Source organism: Dipodomys spectabilis, unplaced genomic scaffold (assembly GCF_019054845.1).
Source record: "Dipodomys spectabilis isolate Male_0828 unplaced genomic scaffold, ASM1905484v1 ptg000342l, whole genome shotgun sequence".
In the NCBI taxonomy this organism is placed as follows: Eukaryota; Metazoa; Chordata; class Mammalia; order Rodentia; family Heteromyidae; genus Dipodomys; species Dipodomys spectabilis.
Window position 1 is genome coordinate 973,524 of NW_024871019.1, and position 20,213 is coordinate 993,736.

At 44.0% G+C, this 20,213-nt stretch overlaps 1 protein-coding gene across 1 annotated transcript; it reads right to left on the minus strand.

Moving 5' to 3' along the window:
* Positions 1-1,301: 1,301 nt before the first annotated feature.
* Trim42 (tripartite motif containing 42) lies at positions 1,302-19,931 on the minus strand. Its single transcript, XM_042665696.1, has 5 exons — positions 19,591-19,931; positions 16,833-17,530; positions 14,596-15,416; positions 10,767-10,991; positions 1,302-1,388 (listed from the first exon to the last, which is right to left on the minus strand). The coding sequence occupies exons 1-5, from the start codon at positions 19,929-19,931 to the stop codon at positions 1,302-1,304; spliced, it is 2,172 nt and encodes a 723-aa protein (XP_042521630.1).
* Between the last annotated feature and the right edge of the window lie 282 nt (positions 19,932-20,213).

Sequence of the window (20,213 nt, forward strand, 5' to 3'; positions counted from 1 at the left end):
GCCAAAGCAGGAAGCCAGGGATGTAGCTGGCTCTGCTCATCCCAGGATCTTAGCATCTTCTTGCTTGGTGTTTGCCTTCTGACAGGTCTTTGGGGATTCTCTTGCCATGATAGAAGGCTCAGCTATATATAGTTCATTGAGTTTCTCAGACAATCCAGCTGTCTTAGTCATTGAAGGCAAGTTTGCCTGTTCTCTGGAGCAGCAAAATCACAGTGATGTGACTTACTTAATTCCAGCTTAGTCTTTGTTAGTACTACAGGTATTGGGATCATTATAATGCAATATTCCTACAGTTAAAAGTTTTTAAGCTTAATTTTTATCAGTAGTAAAATCCCTGCTGGCCTGTCATTTAATTTGCTTCCCATGCTAATGATGATTCTAAAGCTTTGTACAGAACCGATTGCCTGATAATATCACATTTGATGGCTGCTCCAGGTTGTCATTTACAGTAAGAGGATCACGACAAAGCTCCCTGGGGAATCTGTTCTTGTAATGCTGTTAGGATTCTGTTGCACCCAGTGTGCTCTGGGGCACAGGAGGAGTGAGAAGAAGAGAGAGGGTACCACTCCTTTCTGGCCCAGAGGCAGACCTCAGACCATGCAGTCAGAGTTTTGGGAAGGGAGGTTTTAGGTTCAGTCTTCATAAAAGCCATTCATATGGAAGCAGATCCCAAGCTCTTGAGGCCAGTATTAAAATATATACTCAGGCTGAGCACCAGTGGCTCACGCCTGTAATCCTAGCCACTCAGGAGGCTGAGTCCTGAGGTCCACAGCTCAAACCTAGCATGGGCAGGAAAGTCCATGAGGCACTTATCTCCAGTTGATTGGCAGAAAACCAGAGTGAGGTGTGGTTCAAATGGCAGTGCCAGCCTTGAGTGACAAAGCTAAGGGATAGTACCCAGACCCTGTACACACACACACACACACACACACACACACACACACACTCACTCACTCACTCACTCACTCACTCACTCACTCACTCACTCACTCACGCAGGGTCCTGGCTGCAGACTGAGTGTTCTTGTTATCACCCAGGTGTTAGTTCCATATATAGCATCCTGGAACTCTGAGCCTTGATGGGACTTACAGAGTTGCTGTTTTGACTTAGTTGCTTCATAACAAGCAAACAACAGGGCATGATGTCAGACATTTCCTTTTATTGGCTCTCAGCCTCTGGTTGGAAAGCTCAGAGGAACTGGGAACATGCATCTAGAACCTCCTTGAAGAATATGGTGAGAAAAATACATATCGGTACATCTACGCATATATATGTGTATTTAGTGGTGCATCTCTCGGAGCTTAGAAGCGCTTCTGGAGGGTAGACTGGATACTCTTCAGGAGGCCCCACTTAGCTCGGTTCTTCCCACGCCCGTCTGGGGTGACTACCTGCAATCAGAAGCAAAGGGCATGGCACCAGACACAGAGGAAGTGCAGGATCCCAGGCTCACAGCAGCACACACAGCCTCTCACTGACTCCTCATGAGGAGCACACCAGAGCAGGTGCTGTCAGCCCCCTTCAGAAACGGAGACTCGGGCTCAGGGACAGCCATCACCCAATCCCTTAGCTGCTAAGTGTTGGGGCTGTGACCGTGAACCAGGCCCACTTCCCGTAGGGCAGATGAGTGTTGATGACAGTGACAGGGCTGGACCCGAGGAGGTGCTCATCATTAAGCAGCCCCTGTACCTTCCCTCAGTCTGCTTCCATCCCAGCTTTTCCTGGCTCTAAGCTTCATCTTGGCTTTGGCTTTCTTATCAGGCCAGGAACACCTTGATTTTTTTTTTTTTTTTAAGATTTGACTATCTCTCGTTTTTTACAGTCTCAATCCTGGTTATGGGAAAGGGAAGGTTCTTAGAAAAATGGGTAAAAAAGTGAAGATACCATAATTTGTAAATCTTCCAACTACTGCCCTTTGAGACAAGTAGGAATGCTTCATAGTAGCTTTGGGCAGTGAATGCTCAGTGCTGTCTGGGAAGGCAGATTGTAGTAGGCACAGAGGCGAGGCTAGAAATCAGCTCAGATGTGATTCTCCGTCCTTCACCTTGAAGGTGGAGGGCTTTTCCATTGCTCTGCTCTGTCGGCACTCCCTTTCATTCCTAATAGGCTGTTGCTGAGGAGGCATTTAGGGAATAAAGTTGGGACCTAGGGATGAATACGTCCTCCGGACCCATGCTCTCCTTCTATGATGAATTGACACTTTGGGAACAAACTGGGCAGGGAGGGATTTGGGTGGTGAAGGGGAATGCTCATACAAAACTCAAAGTCTCCATGTGCAAAGCTTTTAATCTTCCATAGTTGTGTACAAGAGAAGAGGGAAATGCCAGTACTTTATTAGCATTATTATCTCTACTTTTATAAAATTTATTTTTGGCTTTAGAGAAAACAGACTGCATGCAAGATAAAGGTCATATTATATACATGATAATATATTACCATTGCTAAATAAAAACGGAGTCCATAAGCCGGGCATCATGGCTCACCTCTGTAATCCTAGGCACTCAGGAGGCTGAGATCTGAGCATTATGGCTCAAAGCTTGGGCAGGAAAATCTGTGAGACTTACCTCCAATTAATCATCAAAAAGCTAGAAGTGGAGCCTTGCTTGGCTCAAGTAATAAGCTAAGGAGCAGTGCCAGGTCCTGTGTTCAAATCTTCGTACACACACACACACACACCCAAAACAAAATAGGAGCATATAAAGATAATGTGCTATAAAAACAGTGCATAGAAATAGCCCTGATAAAGATAAATAACATGCACAGAGAGTTATCTGGCCAAATAGGAAGGGGTAATGGTGGTATTAAGGTCTAGGAATTGATTAAAAAAAAGAGGATTTGACTTGCCTCAGAGTACATTCAGGATTTTCAAAGATAAAATACTGTGGCACGTGAACACAGAAGGGAGGGCGCAGAAGAAACAGAATAACAGAACATGAAATACTAAGGAAATTAAAATGGTGGCTGGCCTCCTTCTCTTGCCCAGGGTGCTCCAGGCAACTACTTTCCAAATGAATCCTACCAAACTTCTAAGACAGAGTTGCCCTAGAAAGTAGAAGGGCACAATCTTTCCAGGAACTTTTGTTAAGCAAATGAAATGTTGATTCTGGAACCAGATACAAACAATGTAGGCAAAAATCACAAGTCCAGTTCACTTGTGATCACAGGTGCAATAATCTAACATAAAGTATGAGCTGACTGAAATAGTTACTACAGAAGTATGTTAAAAAGAACTGGCTGACAAACACATGTGGCGTATTCCTTCAATGCAAGTAGAGTTTGGCTTAAGGAAAATTAGTCATTGTGGGCTGGAGGTGTACCTCAGTGGTAGATCATATGCTTAGTATATTTAAAACTCTGAGCTTAATCCCTAGCAACACCAAAACAAAACAACAACAAAATCATTTTAATTAATTAATAATGGCCAAAATAAGAAAAATCAAAGCTATTATCTCAAATAATGCAAAAACAGTAGTTTTATTATTTATGTACAATATCTTAGAAGCCTAGACTTAGGAGGGAATTTCCTTGACTTACCAAACCATAAAAACCAAATAAAAATAACAAGAGAGAAAGTTAAAGATCAGGATTATGAAAAGGATGTCTAATACTTTTGTTACCACTTTGGTCATGAGTCCAGGTCCTAGTGAAAGCTATTAGGAAAAAAAATTATAGGTTCAAAGATGATAAGGAAAGAGATAAACCCAGCATTAGTTATAGAAGATAGGCTCACATGCCTGGGAAAACAAGCTGAATCTACAGAAGATTTTCAGAATAATGGAAGAGTCAAGATTAATTAATTAATAAAGAACAATAATCTTTATTTTAAACCACCAATCCATTAGCAAATGTACAAAAATATAAAATAACAGCAACAAAGTCTGTGAACTATTTTATTGTGTGCCAGGTCATGTTTATGTGTATAAAAGCTCCATATGCACATCATAAAACATGCATAATCAAGTAAATCTGATTTATCATGTCACATAATTACTTTTCTTTTGGTATATATGAAAGTGTCTGAAGCCTTAAAAAATGTCTTTCTTTTTTTTTTTTTTTTTTGGTCAGTCATGGGGCTTGAACCTCTGGGCTTGGGCGCTGTCCCTGTGCTCTTCAGCTCAAGGTGAGCACTCTACCGCTTGAGCCACAGCACCACTTCCAGTTTTCTAGTGGATTATTGGCTTTCAACAGCAATCCTCAGATTTCAGCCTCCTGAGTAACTAGGATTACGGCGTGAGACACTGGCGCCCAGCGCCTTAGAAAATTTCTACATCACAGTCTCTTCCCCCCCCCCCCCCAACCCCCTATTAGTGGGGCTTGAACTCTGAGCCTGGGTGCTGTCCCTAAGCCCTTCAGTTCAAGGCAAGTGCTCTACCCTTGAACTACAGCACCAACTCCGGTTTTCTGGTGGTTAATTGGAGATAAAGAGTCTCACTGACTTTCTTGCCTGGCTTTGAACCGTGATCCTCAGATCTTAACCTCCTGAGTAGCTAGGATGACAGGCGTGAGCCACCAGCGCCGGTTACATCACAGTTTTAAACAATAATCCTCATGGTGAACATTCAGTCCCTAAACCATTTAGTTTAATCAGGAATGGATAAAAATCTCTATTTAGAAAACCCAAACAGACAAAAACCCAGAGAAGATCCTAGTAAAGCACACCTAGTAGAGCCACATATAAGATGGTTTGTGTAAATATTGCAAAAATATTGTCTCCAATTAGAAGACTCAGTCTCTTTCTAATCAAATTCTATCAAGAGCAGCACAAAGATTTAGAATTTACTTCACAATCGATATGACAGAATAAATCACCATGATTAGTTAAATAGATCTTTTAAAAAAGAAGGGTAATAGAGACACTTAGCAGTTTATTAAGACCTGCACAAAGCTGGGTTTAAAAACAACATGAGGGTGGCAATGACAGGAAGAGATAGACCAACAGAAAACTCAGATATTCCCCAGCTTGAAGCTGAGTATTGGCTCAAAGTGGCACTTTTATTTGTGCAATGGAGAAAAGACATAGCTTGGTAGGTGGCACGGGGAAAATGGAGTTGCTAGATGGCAAAACAAATCCATCTCTACTTAGTGTCACATTCAAAGGCAGTCTGTGTGGATTAATGAACTAAATTTAAAAGGCAAAACTGCAAATATAATAAAAGAGTATAGAGAAGATTATCTTTGTAAGCTAAATTGAGGGAAGGATTTTTTTGCACTAGAAAAGGGCAAACCAGAAGAAAAAATAGTTGATGACTTTGATTACACATCACAGTTAGGGAGTTCTGCTGTTTCGGGAAGTCTGATATAGACAGACTATTACAAAGGTAATAGACAAATGTCAAAAGTGAGGATATTAGCAATCAAACTATTACCTTGATTATATAAGGACAAACCCACAACTAAGAAAAGAAAACTTCAGTAGAGATGAGAGAAAAGGATATTAACAGGGTATTTACAGAAAAGGAAATCCTGAAATCTCACAAGTATATGAAATGAATTTTTGAGCAATGCTATCACATTATAATCATTGGACTAGCAAAAAAGTAGAAAGTTAGAGCTTGCTAAATGTTGATAGGGCCTAGGACATAAGAGCCCTCATCTGTTCCTTATGGAATTATTTCTTGTTTTGTGGGGCTTTTTTGTTTGTTTTGTTTTATTTTCAGTACTGGGGATTGAGCTCAAGACCTCACACTTGCTAGGCAGGCACATATTTGAGTCACACAACTTTTTAGCCCCAGTTATTTTTCACATAGGGTTTTTGCTAGAGGCTGGCCTCAGACAATGGTCACCCTTCCACAGAGTCTCCCGCATAGCTGGGCTTATTCATGATGTTGTCACATTATGTCTCGACGTGCCCTGTGATCTGGCAGTTTCATCCATGGCATATCTGGGTATCTGATAGGGGCTACATTGTGTGTGTTGAGTTGAATCTCTTTATACCTGCCGCCCCACTCTCCTCCCCCCGCCCCCCCCCAGTCCTTCAGAATGGGTTTCTATTTGGAATTAGAACCTTTGGTCAGAAAGTTACATTGAGGTCATTAATCAGAGTGGGCCTTCATTCTGATCAGTTTTCTTATAGATGGAATGGGGACACCCAGATACCCAGAGGTGGGCAAAAGGAAAGGCCATGTGAGGACACAATGAGAAGGTGAGCCTCTAAGCGAAGGGCAAAGCCTGAGGAGAAACCAACCTGATGATACTACCATCCCAAGCTGCTGACTCTCAAACTGAGAGAAATAAGTTTCTGCAGCCCTAACAAACTCCTCTACTAGCCCCAGAAATCTCACCTAGAGATATGGCCCAATTAGTATAGTGCCAGTGGTGAGCAAGAAAACCAAGTGAGCACACACAGGTCTGATTCAAGTCCTCGTACCAGCACACACATTCAGAACACCCAACCAGTACAGATGGCTGGTGTAAGGCTGTTCAAGGTGGCATATTCCCAGTCACCTAGGTGTCCATCCTGGGTAAGTAGACAGCATGCAGAAAACAAACTCACACTGTGAGCATGAACTAGCATCAGGACCCTGGGACCAAAGGCCTGTCATGATCTAAGAGGCCAGACAGTGGTTAGGGAAGACAGGATAAGCAACAAATAAGATACACAGTGCAATGCTATTTGTGCAAAACAGTAACATATTGAAAACAAAAAGACACACCTAGTAGGAGCACATGAAATGGAAAGACACATAAAACATATTGGAATAGATAGGCCAAGAGGAAACAGAAATAAGAAAGGATCTTGCAAAAATCAGTGTTGATAATGGGCCATCAGCATGAGTGAGGTGTGTGATTAATCTGTGTGTATGAAGTTAAAGCCACGTTTTCTTTCCTTAGCCTAATTTATACTTGTTCCAAGGTTTAGGCTTATCTGTGGAGTAAGCAGGGAGGGACCAATACAATTCTGCTTACATGAAAGCCCAAGAGCTCTTTGGAAATCCTAAGGAGATTGAGATGCAAAGCCATCTAGGTTTCAGGGACTGGAGCCACTCTGTGGGTGTGTGTACCTATCTGTGGGGATGGTTCTTGTCTATGAAATAGTGGCCATTCAGCTTGTTTCCAGCCTCCCTGCATAGTTCAGTTGGAAGGGGGATTGGATGGCAGGCCGGAAGCTCTGCACGATGCCTGGTAGGAACACGAGTGAGAGAAGATCATCGGCCCTGCAGGGTTCCACAGTAGCATGACTTCCTGAGTACACAAGACATGATAGGCTTTGAGAAAATGTGTATGCATGTGTGTGTGTGTGTGGGGGGGGGGGTGGTGGGTGAGGGGGTGGGGTGAGGGGGGGGTGGGTGAGAGGGTTGGTGAGGGGAAGGCTGCATTTCCAGAAGTGCTATTGGGTAAGACCCAGAAAAGCACCAATGTGTGACTATGGCTAGGCATTTTTTTTTTTAACCTTTAAATCTGATGTAATCTCACACATCCAGCCTACAGATTGTGGAATGCCAACTGCTAGCCCTTCAGAGGTGTCCATATTTTAATCCCAGAGCTTTCAATATGTTAAGTGACAATCTTCAGGTGTTAAGATAGATTATCTTGAATCATTTGGAGGCTAGTATAAACACGAAGATCTTTAAGGTGGGAGGTGGAGGCAGAAGAGACCCAGAGAGCTGGTGTTTGAGAGAACTACTTGGCTTGGTGTGACTTGTTTTGCAGATGAAGGAAGGGGCCACTTGGCGAGGAGTGCAGGCAGCCTCTAGAAACTGGAAAAGGCGAGGAAATGGACTCTTCCTCAGACCGAAGGCTGACTTTGTCTCTTGATTTGATTGTACTCATTCACTTTAGACTTTTGAAAACTAGAATTAGAAAGTCATAATGTGGTGGAAGCCACTACTTTTGAAAACTAGAATTAGAAAGTCATAATGTGGTGGAAGCCACTAATTTATGATGTAACAAGAAACTGTCTAGGTTCCTCATGAGAAGATTTCATGGAAGTCAGCTGGGATTTAAAGTAAGAGGCAATAAGTAAACTCAGGAGACCATAACCAGGAATGAGAATGGTGGTCAGAGCTGTGTGGAGGATCAGAGGAAGAGCAGGAGAGACTGAGGACATGGACATGGGTATATGACAACTAAGAACATGTTTCTCTCTCTCCTAAATAGTCTTCTTGATATTAGACGATTTTAACAAGTATCATAGGGAAAGATGGAAGAGTAATGTTAACCTGCAAATTTAGTGTAATAGAGGCAAGGGCTCAGTCTGAGTCTCAATCCAGTGTGCTTTCCAATGTGTGCTTCTGCCTCTCAGTAAAATAATAAATAAGCAAGCAAGCAGGCACCAGTAGCTCATGCCTTTAATCCTAATTACTTAGGAGGCTGAGAGCTGAGGGTTGTGTGGTTTGTAGCCAGCCAACTCTGTGAGACTCTTTATTTCCAATTAACCGGCAAAAAGATGAAAGTGGAGTTGTGGCTCAAGTAGCAGAGTGTCAGCTTGAGCAGCAAAGCTAAGGGACAGCACCCAGGTCCTGAGTTCAAGCCCCAGCCCCAGTACTAACACCTCTTTCCTCCCTCCCTCCCTCCCTCCCTCCCCCCCCCCCTCTGCTGTTGACTTTGACATCACTTTCCCCAATGCTGAGCCCAATGTGCTATAGTCATACCTGATTATTATTATACAGGAGCCCAAAGGGTTTTGGCTTTCATTTTGCATTGCTGGGGACTGAACCCAGGGATCTGTGTATGCTAGGCAAGCACTGTTAACAGAGCTAAATTCCCAGCTCTGAGCTCTAGCTCATTCCAGGAGGCCAGATACTTTCCTTCCCCCAGCTTCCATTTTCTCAGCTGTGTGAAACAGGAGGCAAGGACTTCTTCATTTCCAAGTGTTTTCGATGATCAATGACCAGGACACACAGTTGACCTTGAAATGGGACCTTTAAAAAAACCCTTCATGGGCCGGGTGTGGGTGGCTCACGACTGTAATCTTAGCTACTTAGGAGACTGAGATCTGAGGATTGCAGTTCCAAGTCAGCCGGGCAGGAAAGACCGTGAGACTCTTATCTCCAATAAACCACTCAGAAAACCGGAAGTGGTGCTGTGGCACCGGAAGTGGTAGAGCACCCGCCTTGAGCTGAAGAGAGGGACAGAGCCCAGGCCCAGAGTTCAAGCCCCATAACTGACCCAAAAAAAAAAAAAGCAAAAGCCCTTCATTTTTCTTGCTGTATGTATTCTATTCAAAAAAAGTCTCAGAAAAACCAACAAGTCTTTGACTATGCAAATCAAATATGAAAGGTGTTATTTCACTTCTTTCCTAAAAGTACATAGGATGGAAATATTGCATTTTGGATAAGAAATGGTTCTGCTACCCCATTGTAGCATTTAAATGAAACCTTTCAGGGATACCAGCATAGCTCTGATGCCAAAGGGAAAAAAATTCGATTTTATAGGAAAGAGCTAAAGTCATTACTTTTATGAAGCTTTATAAATGTCATTCAAACACACCATCTTATTTTCATTTGCTATTGAAGCCTTTACTTATGCAAATCATGAGCAATGTTAAGGAAACCAGCCTTCCCCTGGCATGCTAATATAACCACACAGAAGGGAGGAAGAATTACTTCTGGAGGAAAAAATCTATATTGTAGCTCCTCAAGTCAGATAAAAATGAAGCTTCCAGAAAAACCTCATTAATTAGGGCTGTGCTCATTTAGATATTGTGTTAAAAAGCAAAGGAACTGGAATGCATTTCTTTCTCTTATAGGGGAGGGTAAATTAATGGCATAAACACAATTTCAGAGGAATGCTATTTCTTGACTGATTATGTAAAACATTTAGCTTTCAAGCATCTTATGGTACTTTGTAATTATTAATTTTATTTATCAATTTATTTCTTCAGTCTTTAGCTTAGACGTTCATTCATATATTCATTTGTTCCATCCCATTTTTGCTCATGTATTCATTCAATAACCATTAAGCAGCTGCCATATGCAAACTGCTGTGGTAAGCATTGCAGGAAGAAGAAAGATGAACTGGTCTTGAATTTTGTTCTCCGGTAGTTCAGAGTGTGAGAGGGAAGATAAGTGTTGAAGATAGTGACACAACAATGGTGACACCCTTCTCTCTCTGATACCCTTAGCATCTAAAAGTGACAGATGGTACATTAAAAAAAAAGTACCAGCAATGAATCCCCTTCATGAACAAGACACTTCTGAGGGATTCCTACAAGCTGAGAAAGAAGATGGATTTGGATGAAAGGAAGAGTCCCTAGCCAAGAAGGCACACCACAAAATATGACAGCATCCCATGCTCTGAAAAGAGGGGTGTCAGGAAGGAGATGAGCAATGGAGCAGCTGAACAACAGTCCATGATTGGCTAGGACACAGCAGAGAGTGCCTAGCATGGCTAGTACTAGGGCTTGAACTTGGGGCCAAGGCACTCTCCCTTAGCTTTGTCGCCGAGGGCTGGCACTCTACCTCCTGAGCATCAGCTATGTCTGTTATTTTGCCAGGTAATTGGAGATAAGAATCTGATGGATTTATCTGTCTGGGCTAGCCCAAACTGGATTCAAACCTCCATCCTTGTATTGCAGCCTCATGAGTAGCTAGAATTGTAGGCATGTACCTTCAGCACCTGGCCTAGAATAATTTTTTTCCCTTATAGCAGAGTAGGAATTTATAATCCTCAGGTATCCTTTGCAAAATGTAGTTGAGGCCAGCAGCGGTGTCCCTGAGTTACCAAGTTTCCTGGCTGAGAGGAGAACTTCTCTGGGCCTGAACTGCCTCAAGAAACAGCTAGAAACATTCTAGATGCCTCAAGCCACCTAGAAACAGTGTGCACAGTACCTTGCAGGTGTCGCTCCATTGCCCAGGGCCGTTTTCATTGATGGCTCTCACTTTAAACAGATACTCGGTGTTGGGGGTCAGGTTGTGGAGCTCCAGATTCTGCTGCATTATGTCCCGAATTTGTCCACAGAGCTCTGTCCGCACATTGTTAGGAGGTGAAGTGACCAGTTCGTAGAACTCCATCTCAAATGAGTCCACATCTTCTGTTGGGCATGTCCAGTAAACCTTGGAGGAGGAATGGGGAATGAACACATGGCCGAGGCAGTACAAACCACTCTTTCCTTTTTTGTTGCTGATTTCTATGGGGTGAGTTTAAGCTGACCCCCAGCCCCACAGCTGCAGAAGGTTTTGAATGAAACCATGTGTAGCCATCTTGGAAGGCTGGGATAAAGCCTGCCATGACTCTTGTAATGGATGTGGGAGGGTAGACTTATGCTTCTCTGGGTTCTGTCACTCACTGTGGAAGTGGTAATTGTCTAGACACTGCTAAAGAAGAAGCTACCACAATCGGAACATCTTATGCAACAGATTCCCTATCACCTGGAAGACAGATGCTATGATCCCATTTTACAGGCTCAGAAAAGATGCGCTTAGCAAATTCCAGAATACTTGAAGGTGAAAAGTTTATTCCAATCCTCTAGGCTACACACAAGGAACTATCCAGACAGGTGCAACCATTTATCCCATACCGGAGGATATATGTCCACACTGAAAACATAAAGTGAGGGGAGGGGTGGAATTGGGACCCATGAGGGAGAATTATGAATGGGAGTGACATTGATCAAGGTACATTACACTCACAAACTGCCATGCTGATGTGAAACCCCTTTATACACTATTTAAAGATGATATAAAAAATAAAACCCCATTCCTTGGAAAAGATAGATTAGCAGTTCTCAAGTAACAGGTAATTTTTGTCATATGCATATTTTATAGTGATTGTATTTTAAAAACCAGATATCTAATGAGTATATTAAAATTTTACTAAATTTAAATGTTATGAGAGAAAATGAATTTATAATTTTATGAGGACCAAATTCTACAAATAAATGTACAAGACTTAATAAAGTAAACTTATTTTTTTCTGTCAAAACAATATTCATACAACATACATTATAAATGTTCTTAGAAAAAATAGAAAACAAGTATAAGAGAAGAAAATAAACATCACTCAATCCTACGATCTAGTTTAAGTCTGTTATTTCTTTTCAATTTTAGAGTATACATAAATACATAAAATTTGGATTCTATTCAATTCTTTCTCTCTCCCATTGTTTTTTATATTTTTCCTACATCATTAAAAATTCACTAATACTTCATCTTCTAAAACTGCCCCATAAATAATTTAATCCTTCTGTGGTTGAACACTTGGGTTGTTTCTAATTTTGTGGTATAATAAATAAGTACCACTGTGTGCACTTTTGGATATGAATCTTCATCTGAATTTTTAATCATTAGGAAGGGATTTCTTGAAAAAATTGAGTTAAAAATCTCTAGGATTTTTACAACACGTATTAACAGTTTATATGACTAAAGTATTTTCTCTGTATGACTCCTGACTATTGAGAGTGATGTAAGCTTAGACTTAATAATTTGCATTTCTGAGAGCTAGGATTCCTTGGTGAAGTACATTCACTTGTGATACTTTCACATCAAATATCATTGTTGGGCAGTAGGATAGCTGTTCTCTCTTGATTGTCAATGGCTTAACTGGGTTATTATGTTGGCTGCTTTTCTAAGCTCCACCAGGGATGATTACTGGTGGAGCTCAGTATAGAGCAGACCCCACTAACTCGGTGTGTGTGTGTGTGTGTGTGTGTGTGTGTGTGTGTGTGTGTGTGTGTGTGTGTGTGTGTGTGTGTGTGTGTGTGTGTGTGTGTGTGTGTGTGTGTGTGTGTGTGTGTGTGTGTGTGTGCGCACACGTACGTACACATACTATGGCTTGGACTCCAGGTCTTATACTCTTGTTTGTTTTCACTCAAGGTTGATGCTCTACTACTTAAGCCATATCTCTACTTCTGGATTTTTTTTTTTTTGTTGGTCATGGGGCTTGAACTCTGGGCCTGAGTGCTGTCCCTCAGCGCTTTAGCTCAAGATGAGCGCTCTACCACTTGAGATACACAGTGCCACTTCTGGTTTTCTGGTGGTTTTTATTGGAGATGAGTTTCATGGACTTTACTGCCCAGGCTGGCTTTGAACCATGATCCTCAGATCTCAGCCTCCTGGGTAGCTAGGATTACAGGTGTGAGCCACCGGTGCCCTGCTGCTTCTGGCTTTTTAATGGTGGTTATAGATAAGAATCTTACAAACTTTTCTGCCTGGGCTGGCTTTGAACCATGATCCTTAGATCTCAGCTTCCTGAATAGTTTGGATTATAGGTATGTGCCACTATTATCTAGTGGACAGCACTAACTTTTTCACCATAGCACAATCTCATCAATGCCAAGTGACATGGAGACAAGATTCACTGTCACCACTGAACTGATGTAGCCTGTGCTGTAGGCCTTGTGGATTTTACCTCATTTAAAATGGAGCACAACTGCTCATCTTTTCTTATGGGGATACTCCATTGTGTCTGTTAACCTCCAAAAGGTGCAGTGTCTACCTTGAACAGTGTGGTCATCCTTGGTTATAGACTCCAAAACATAGACAGCAATGTCTCAGGGACTGGGCAGGTAAAGCTTGGTCTGTGTCTGGTCTTGGTATACTAAAGTGCTGTTAGTAGTCAGTGGCATTGGCACCTAGCTGTTCTTGCATCACAGAATCTCAGGCCCTGCCCTCACCTACTGGAACTGAACCTGCATTTTACCTTACTAATGATGTTTGAGACTCACTAGTTTAAGACTTCAAGGATGCTGACTGTCTTTGGGAGTATTCTCAGACTATGTGATCAAAAGGAGATCTGCCACATGGAAGCAGGCCATAGGCTTGCCTGGGATGGGAGTCTGTGGAAAACCACAAGAGGAGATGAGACAGGCTCTAAAGCAATATCTGGTTGTACATTAATTCTTTTGCCTATGAACTTGAAAAACAAATGGACAATAGGCAATTCAATTTAGGTTCAACTAGACTTGAAAGATAACATTCACAGTAAGAGCATTCTTGTCTATGTTAGATGAAGAAGGTCAGCAGAGCTGAAGATGTAACTCAGTGATAGTGTTCACTGAGCATGTGCCAGGTCCTGGGTTCCGTCTCCAGCACCACTAAATAGGGAAGGTCAACTAGAAGTCATGTCTCCTAAGGCCTGATGGTAATAGTTGTAGAGAGCTACAAGAGACTATGCTCTCTACTCTCTTGGTAAAAAAAAAAAGAAAAAGAAAAAGGTGACTCTTCGCAGAGTTGGAGTTCTGTTGGGAATTATTCTTCCAGTCTTTGTGAACCATGGAAGGTCTGGATATTTTCTATAGGAGAAGGAGCAATCTGAAGGAATCAATAGTTGATTGGTTGAAGTCTTAAGGACATATAATGCCAGGAATGCAGCTATAGCTGAGAGTAAGGCCCAAAGGTCTGTGGATACTAACCCTGCATTTCTAACTCCGATTTCTACAGTCTATTATCTCATTACCGGTTTTTTTTCCACTAGGGAAGCTATCTTCAGAGCAGGGGCAAGGCTTTCATATGTGTTGGTGTTTAAGCCAATATTTGGTTACTTAGGATTTTAGGAACATAACCTGTTTTGAATGTGTTGACATAATTTGTCCAGAGGAACAAATTTGAGTGACCAGATCCTAGTGGTCAGAGGAACATAATCTCTCCTGATGAGCTCACTTCCATTCTGTGCTGCATCTCCCTCCCCCTCCCCACCCCCCCACGTCCCACCCTATCTCACCTTGGCAGCCCTTGGGTAGACCAGGGTTTGGTAGATGACTATGGGGCCTGGGGTCTTCACAGAGGCGTCACTGAATGAGTACCAGTTGTGGAAGCTGCTGCTGTTCTGTGTAGGTTGGTTTTCTACTGGAGCGCTCCAGTAGGTGTAGAGTCCTTCTGTGGGCTTGGGGGGTGCTGCTGACTGCGTTCTCCCGTAGGCCTCCAGACCCATCTTGGCCTTCTCGTTGGCGTGGAAGGACAGCAAGGAGGAGCTTCTCTGGTACACCTGCTGGTTGTTGAAGCTGTGGGTGCTGAAAGTGACTTTTCTGGCAATCATCATTTCGGACTGCACAGGGTAGGGGGTGGGGTGCAGCTCCACCGAGGAGGAGCTTACCTTCTTGGGTCCCATGGGGAAGAGCTCGTGGATGGCACTGGAGAGCTCAGCGAAGTCCAGTGGAATGCAGTGTAGCGAGTGCAGCCGCAGCTGAGGGTCCGGTCTGAAGGTGCTCTGGATGCCGTCTTCAATCTGGTCCACCAGGATCTTGGCGGACTGCAGGAACGCCACTTGTCCAGTCTCCTTCAGGGCCTCCTTGGAGTAGGCGATCAGACCATCCATCTCGTTGACTTTCATAGTGGTGACAGTCACATACTTCTCTATCTCCTTCTGCCTGGACACTTCTAGATTCTCAATCTGTTCCATGATGATCTTCTCTTTCTCCTGAAGAATACTACGCAGCTTGAGAAATCCGTTTCTGATCTCCTTCCGCTTTGCCTCCTTGTCAGCTTTAAAGCTGCTTTTTAAAATGTTGAATTCCATCAGGTCGTTATCAATTTCATATCGGACTGAAAAGACAATAAAGTTAATTACTGTAAAGAATTGATCTTCCCCAGACATCAAAGCCTTAGAAAATTGGAGCAGATTATCTTGTCCTCCAAGAAGGTAAATGGATACTTGTAGTTGAGGTTAATTCAGACCAGAATAGGTTTATAAAATAAAATTCCCTCCCTCCTCTAATGCTTCCCTTAGATATAACCATCCTGGAATCCTCTCCTCTCTCTTTCCCTCCCTCTCTCCTTCTCTCCCTCCATCCCCCCCTCTTTCTCTTTCTTCTTTTTCCTCTTTTATCTCTTTTCTCTTCACCCCCTCTTCTCTCTCTCTCCTTCTACCTTTCCTCCCCCTCTTCTCTCCCTCCCCTCTCTTTCTCCTCCCCCTCCTTCCCTCCCCTTTCCTCTCCCTCCCTCAATCCTCCCTCTCCATTCTCTCCTTTCTTTTCCTTCTCTTCTTTCTGTCCTCTCTTTCTTTCTCTCCCTTCCCCTCCTCTCCTTCTCCCCTCTCATTCTCTCTCCCTCCTTCCTTTCTCTCCCCCCTCCCAGCCTCTTTCCATTGCTCTCTTGCTCTTTTGTGCTGGTACTGAGATTTGAATTCAGGGACTTGTGTTCTCCCTTTTCTTTTTTTGCTCAGGACTGGTGCTTTGCCACTTGAACCACACTTCCACTTCCAGCTTTTTGCTGGTCAGTTGGAGATGAGTCTCATGGACTTTACTTCTTGGGCTAGCTTTGAACATTGATCCTCAGATCTCAGCCTCCTAAGCGGCTAAGATTACAAGCATGAACCACTAGCATCCCAGTTCATTTAATTTGTTGTTTGCAACTTGGGGAAAAAAATTGAGGTAATTCTCAGCATTGGCTTAATTATTACCCTTACAATTTGGGAGAAAAAGAGGGGGGAAAAAAGGACATCCAATTTTAGTGACAAAACACCTTAAAGAAGGCTCACAGAACTACAGGATACTACAGGATCAAACTCTTCATTTTCCAAATGGGAAAATGAGCCAAAAGTTCATGAAGATTAGAACTAAGATTACAGAATATATATGTATTATGTGTCAGGTACTTTTTCTTTTTGCATCTTTATGCAGAGAAATCATTGAATCCTTATAAGATTCCAGTGTGAGAGTTGTTACTGTCCCTCCCTCTTTATAATGATTCTGGGATTTGAACTCAGCGTCTCCTGCTTGCTATGGCAGGAGCTCTACCACTTGAGTCACTTCCCTGAGTTCTCTCTGCATTTTATGAATGAGCAAACCAAGTCATAGTGAGGGCCAATGGCTTGACTGTGAACTTGAAGACTTAGTGTTTCTGTGCTAGGGGTTGTTCCACAAGGAAGTGGCAAAGGCTTGGCCCTAATAGCTCAGCCTCGCTATCCTCCCCATCAGTTCCTGACCTAGTAGTTAACTCTGGACAGGAATAGAACAGGACCTGCTTTGAACTTTGCAATGGCACTGAAGAGAGCGGCAGCCCTCTCGGAGCAGGCGTCGATGAGGCCGACCGTGTCGTGGCCGTTGTGGAAGGCGATCTTGCAGAAGGTACAGAGCAGCTGGTTGTCATTCCGGCAGTACTCGTTGATGCGGCTGGACGGGTGGTGGATGCAGACCTTCTCGTCCTGGTCCTCTGCGCTGGTGTCCACGAAGACGTGGTCCTGCATGGCCACATCCGAGTGGAAGGCCTTGAGGCACTCGTTGCACAGGTTGAGGCGGCAGGTGACGCAGCGCTTGTAGGCGATGCGCCGGCTGCGGCACACCTGGCAGAGGATGGGCCCCGAGGAGCGGTCGAAGCGCCACTTGAGGTAGCCATGCTGCTGCATGTAGCGCTTGGTGAGGCGTCCACGCAAGTAGTTCTCGGGCAGCTGCATCGTGTGGCTGTAGGGCATGCAGTGGGAGCGGCTGCACACCGGGCAGATGAGGATAAAGAAATTCTCGGTGATCTCAGCATGCTTCTGCAGGTGTCGCAGGCACTTCTCACACAGGCTGTGGTTGCAGGGTAGCATGAAGGAATGCAGGCGTAGCCGGTGGCACTGGGGGCAGGTGAGATGGTCTGTCAGGTGGCAGTTGGCTGGCATCGACTTCACTTCATCCACCTGGGTGTCACTGCTTCCCACACGCAGGGCCATCTTAGAGCTGAAGGAGAAGTACAGACAGGGCTTCAGGGGCCAGGCTTAGCTGTACCCTTCTTATTTCTCTCGGTCTCTCTCTCGTCAGTATCAGGGCTTGAACTCAGGGACTGGGTATTGTCCCTTAAGCTTTTTTTTTTTTTTTTTGCTCAAGGCTAGTTAGTATTCTACCCACTTGAGCCACATCTCCACTTCCAGCTTTTTGGTGGTTAATTGAAGATAAAAGTCTCATGAACTTTTTGCTCAGGTTGCTTCAAACTGATCCTGAGATATTAATCATCTTCGGAGTAGCTAGTATTATAGGCGTGAGCCATCTGTGTCTGGCTGTTTCTCATCTTTTAAAGAACTCTTACTCACTGTGAGGCAGCTCAGCTGGGAGGTGTGGAGCTGGGGTCCCTGGCTTCTTCATCTTTTTCTTGGGTGACCTCAAATAAGGCAGCTAACCTCTGCCTGTTTCCTTATGCAAGTGGTAATTTAAGCCATAGTGGGTTTTTTTTTTGAGGACATTGATATTTATGAATTTAATTTTGTATTTGTGTTGGTACAAGGGCTCAAATTCAGGACCTGGGCACTGCTTTTTCACTCAAAGCTGGTACTCTATCACTTAAGCCACAGATCTACTTCTGGCCTTTTGCTATTTAATTGGAGGTAAGAGTCTTATGGATTTTTTTTTCTTCCCGGGCTGGCTTCAAATGCAATCCTGAGATTTCAGCCTCCTGGTGAGCTAGGAATATAGGCATGAGTCACTGTTGCCTGGCTGACGTTCATATTTTAATACCTGCAAGGACTGAATGCAGTTACAAGCTGTACAACTGCTTGCTACTGCTATTTTTTGAGCCAGAATAAAGAAGTAGAAGGGCCTGGACCTGTCAGCTAGGCCTAGGCGTTCTATTGGACATCAATATCATCACAGAACACCAGCACTGGACAAGACCACGTTGGCTGTGATGGATCTGAGCAGAAGCAAGACTGGTGGATAATGCTGAAACTCAGCCAAGAACAGGGTTCAAACCACAAAAATGGCCAAACGTCTTCCTGATCTGAGTTAATGCAAATTATTACCCCCTGCCCCCCCACAGTTGTAGATTTACATTCATGCTCTTTTGCATGCTCTTCTACACACAATTTATTAAGATAACCAATAGATTTTCCCCTCATGTCTTTGCTTACTGCCAGTCTCAATTCTCTTATAACTTCTTGCTGCCCTCTTAGCAAGATACCTCACACTGGCCCCTCAGCTAGGTTCCTAAATATTGGAGTGTATCAGTAAACTTAGTCTTGTCCAGTTACACCTATGATCTTTGCTGGGCTGTGCCTGAGGACACTATTATTATTGTTGTTGTTGTTGTTGTGATTATTGTTGTTTTACACAGCATAGAATGTGGTGGAGAGTGGCTTAGCTTCCTTTTGGGGATTCTGGGTCATCAGCACCTGAGCTAGGTCTGATTGTTAAGGCTCTGGCCTCTAGTGAAGGTGGCCTAGCATGGAGTGTGCACCACTGTAGAGCTGTACCTTTGAGAAGAGGTTTAAAAATTTAATCTCTGTCACCCTCAATTTCCTCATCTATAAGCCAAAGTTCACAATACGACTGGCTACATGAAGATTCCAAAAGTGTAAGTGAGGTAAGTGTTTACCTGCCAGTGCATAGCAAGCCTTCACAACAAACGGTGGCCATGCTAACCCATCCTTCTCTGCTATGAGCTGGCCAGTGTCCATGGTAGAGGAGCAAAGCCAGGGAGAGGATGATGATGGTCAAGCCCACAAATCCTGAGCTTCTACAGTCATGTCTCTAAATTTACCTAATACCTGAGGCTCATTTCATCTAATCAACTGTAAGGGAACCATGAAGGGAAAGAATACTTGTAAAATTGAAGATTCATGTATGGTCTAAGAAGTCATAACAGGAACGAAAGGCGTTTGTGAGAACAAATGAATTGGTTGCTGGAATGGATGCATAAGTGATACAGTTTGTATCTGTTCCTAGTCTCCCTCCTCCCCTGCTCCCTCCCCCCTCTGCCCCGGCTTTTCCTGAGCCATTCTGGCCCCTTGTAGGCTCCTGGCACTTACGAGGTCTGGATGCTCCGGAGCCGGCCCTTGCGGAAGGTGATGGTGGCATTCCTGCAGCAGCGGCTCTCATAATAGTAGCACTTGATGTTGCTGCTGGCTGTGCAGCAGTACTTGCAGTTGGGGTCATTGGCCCAGGAACAGCAGCACCAGTGGCAATTGGGGTTTTCTGCGCAGGTACAGTGGCAGCACTGGCAGTTGCGCTCATCCTTGTAAGGGCAAGGGAAGAAGGTACAGTTCCGCTCTGAGGTGAAGAAGAACTTGCAGCAGAGACAGGAGCATAACTGAGGACAGCATCTCTCCCATGTACAGCATGGGGAGCAAACACACATAGCGGTTTCCATGGTGCCTACATGGCAGCCAGCTACTCCCCAGAGCTGACGGACTGTCCTCTACCACGTCTCCAGTGCAGCGGTGTCTCCTTTCTCTGGGCGCCCGGCCGCTGGGGGTTGTTGGAGGTTGGCTGCGTATGAGGAAAGCCACTGCCAGCCCAGGGGATGAGGACCTTCGCTTATGTCACAATCCCTTGCTCCCTGCCATTTCTCACCAGGCTGGATAGGTGAGAGGAGGACATCAGGGGTGGTGGTGGCAGGTGGGCTGAGGGAGGTGGGAGGGCTCAGCTGTCA